The 3222-nt window shown below is 39.7% G+C and overlaps 2 protein-coding genes across 2 annotated transcripts in view; both read left to right on the top strand.

Annotated features, from left to right (window-relative positions):
* HOXB7 (homeobox B7) overlaps positions 1-1717 on the top strand; it is a 3211-nt gene extending 1494 nt beyond the window's left edge. The window contains exon 2 of the mRNA XM_018565978.1: positions 1078-1717. Coding sequence (XP_018421480.1) covers positions 1078-1331 — 254 coding nt within the window. The 3' untranslated portion in view covers positions 1332-1717. The remainder of the gene's footprint in view (positions 1-1077) is intronic.
* HOXB5 (homeobox B5) overlaps positions 1-3222 on the top strand; it is a 24543-nt gene that overhangs the window by 12892 nt on the left and 8429 nt on the right. The window lies entirely within an intron of this gene.

Genomic DNA, 3222 nt, shown 5'->3' with positions numbered 1-3222 from the left:
CTATCTATCTATCTATCTATCTATCTATCTATCTATCTATCTATCTATCAGACATCATCAACTTCTAAACTTCTAGGACTGTTTATTCATGTGCATTTACGTGATGAAAATTCGTGACATAACACCTTTCCCCCAAGAGGAACTACATGTAAACTATAATAGTTATAGGCTGGTCTTTTTTTACATTAGTAAGCCTCTCTATGCTTATGGGACAGTCATTATTATCAAGTCTTCATCTTGACGAATTTTAATATGCTAAAAAAATAGGGGGGGGGGGGTCTGTTACAGTGACAGCTGGAAAGTCAGTTGTCAATAGCAAAGCAAGTGTCTTTTATGATTGTCATGTAGCCACCGAATGTTAGCCCCAATCACACATACCAGGCCTGCGATTGTTTTATGTCTGTGTGTGTATATATATATATATACATATGTTGTATGATTAAGTCTATCTGTGTGAGGTTTTCGTCTTGTGCTGATTCTTTTTGGGACAGGGTTTCCCCTCCTGTCCCGCACAAAGACCGACCAAATATTAATCCAGCAATTCGTCACAGTGGATATGATCCGACCACAAACACGTGTTCTATCCTGGAACACATGTTATTTTCCTCTGTAGTCTGTCATACTGTAAAATACAACGTGTAGACACTTAAACCTACAATTATCTTATAGCTTCCATCTTGACTTGTATCTTTGCAGTACAACCTAGAACATTCATCCCACTCACCTGATCCCCTGCAGCTCTACCTATTTCATTTTCTAACCTTACAAAATTAGCTTTCTCACAGATGTACCCCCAGTTTCCTGATTTAAGAGGAATTCCTTACACCTATAGGGTTACCTACATATCATATACCAAGATGGCTTAACTGTCACACATACGCACACACACTCTGAGAGAAAGCTTGTGGCACACACATGCACATTGGCTGTATGGATATGGATATTGGCACAATGGCCAATGGATAAATAACACAGGTAATGTCATATATTACAAAGGTATAAGCGATTTAGGTGCAATGTCCAGTATACTGTAGCTAGGACCAGTTGTGTTGATCTTGCTTGGTCTGTATATTTCAGGCACTGACAGAAAGAGGGGTCGCCAGACGTACACCCGGTACCAGACCCTGGAGCTGGAAAAGGAGTTCCACTATAATCGCTACTTGACGCGACGAAGGCGCATAGAAATCGCTCATGCCCTATGCCTGACAGAGAGACAGATCAAAATCTGGTTCCAGAACCGGAGGATGAAGTGGAAAAAAGAGAACAAGGCATCCAGCCCCTCCTCAAACAGCCAGGAAAAGCCGGAGACTGAGGAAGAGGAAGAGGAGTGACCAGAGACCTCAAAAAGACTGGTGACCCCCCTACACAAGGTCCACTGAATCTACTGGATTCTACCATACTACCTAGATCCCTTTTCTATTATAGGGTTAGCTACCTACCCCGATGTGGTGACAGATTAGATCCATTACGATGTGACTTCATGTAGCACAATTATTTGCAGATCAAACTTTTCAGAGACTCCAACTTCTGGAGAGACCCTGATAAAATATCGTGACTGTGTTTAAATAGATCGTCTGATTTAAATGTGAAGGGAAATCCCAAGTGTTTGTGTAGGACTGTGTTTTGTTCAGATACAATATTACTGTGGATTGTAGTCACAGATCTGCTGACCTAGTAAAATGATTTTAAAAAAATATTTGTCTTAAGTTTCCACCCTTAAAATCTCCTTAAAATGCTCGTCTTGTAGTATGTATGTGTGTGTGTGTGCGTGTATAAAAAAAAAAAATATGTGGTCTGTTATTAATTTTAATATAATTAGAACTTAGTGTTTATTTCTTGTTTTGAAATGCTCTGGTCTGGTAATATTTCAAACAAATAAAATAATTGAGAAAAATGCGGTTTCGTTTCTTTATTCAAAAAATTATATTTTAAACTTCAAAATGTATTATAAAAAATAAAACACAAAAAAACTCAACAATAATACGAACATAATAAAAGTAACAAGACAACACATTGGTACCGTTTACTCACTTTATTATACTCATATTTGTGCCCGTGTTTTTTGGCGCTGTTTATTAACAAAAATGGTATAGACGTTATATGAAAGGTGGACTGGAAAAAAGTATGTATATATCTTCCACCTACTTTTTTTCTTTGTTTTTCTAACTGAGTTGATTATTTGACTAAATTCAGTGAAGTTGATCTGTTGAGCGGATCCAGCATACAGAGCATTGAGAACTGCTCATAAAAAAAAATTTAATATTTTGAAACTAACACAATTCGTTGGTGACTCAATCATGTGATCATTGGTGGCGCATTTAGGTGCACATTGCGTCATAGATGGAGAGATATCTGGCACGATCTTGGAAGCTTCTCATCTTCACACCTGGCGATGCATCTGGATGCATACAGAATATAGAATTATATATACACACACACACACACACCACATTTGCATAATTTGCATGTGTGTGTATGAGCAGTGTAGCACGCAATAGAAAAGGGGAAAAAATGCACTTCATGTTCATTGACAGCAAATTACAGGAACTGCAACATTCTCCTTTTAGAGAAAAAAAAGATGGCGGCGGAGAAAGGGCTGCACTTAAAGCAGTCATGAAGAAATGCAATAAATTCCTCGTTGTTTTATGAAAATTTACAACTTTGTGCTAGAAGTTTATGAGTGGCTGGGTCCTGGGATTGGCCAGGGCCGGTCATGTGGACCTGTAGCCGTGAACATGAACTTTTATCATTTCCCATGTGGTTATATTGCACCAGTCTTTCGGCCACCGCACCTTGGGTAGGATCAGTGTCTCCTCCAGGGCTCCTATCTCCTGTCCTGTGTGTGGGGAGAAGTCATCTTTGTGAGGGCTACAAGCACCTCCACAGCCATGGAACACAGTGCAGGAGGAGGAAGGATGAAAGGGAAGGAGGAGAATGGAGGAGAGTGGAGGAGCTGCAATCTCACAACAGCATTTCTCATACAGGGAACTCACTCCATTTTGCAGACAAATGACAGAAATCTAAAAGCAATCAGAAGACAGACAGGAGAAGGCTCGGAGCTCAGCTTGGGACAAACTGTGGGCTAAAAATAACCCACACCTGCCCTGCAAAGGTAAGGAAAGCATTCTTTATACCTCTGCACACTATGCCATGTATAGCAAGTACAGCAACAGATTAACACAGAGAATACCTGCAGTGTACATACATGTGTCTCCTCTTCTT

This window comes from Nanorana parkeri, unplaced genomic scaffold, assembly GCF_000935625.1.
Source record: "Nanorana parkeri isolate BGI_ZX_2015 unplaced genomic scaffold, ASM93562v1 scaffold905, whole genome shotgun sequence".
NCBI classification, from domain to species: Eukaryota; Metazoa; Chordata; class Amphibia; order Anura; family Dicroglossidae; genus Nanorana; species Nanorana parkeri.
Note: the sequence above shows the minus strand (reverse complement) of the source record. Positions and strands in the feature narration are given on the sequence as shown.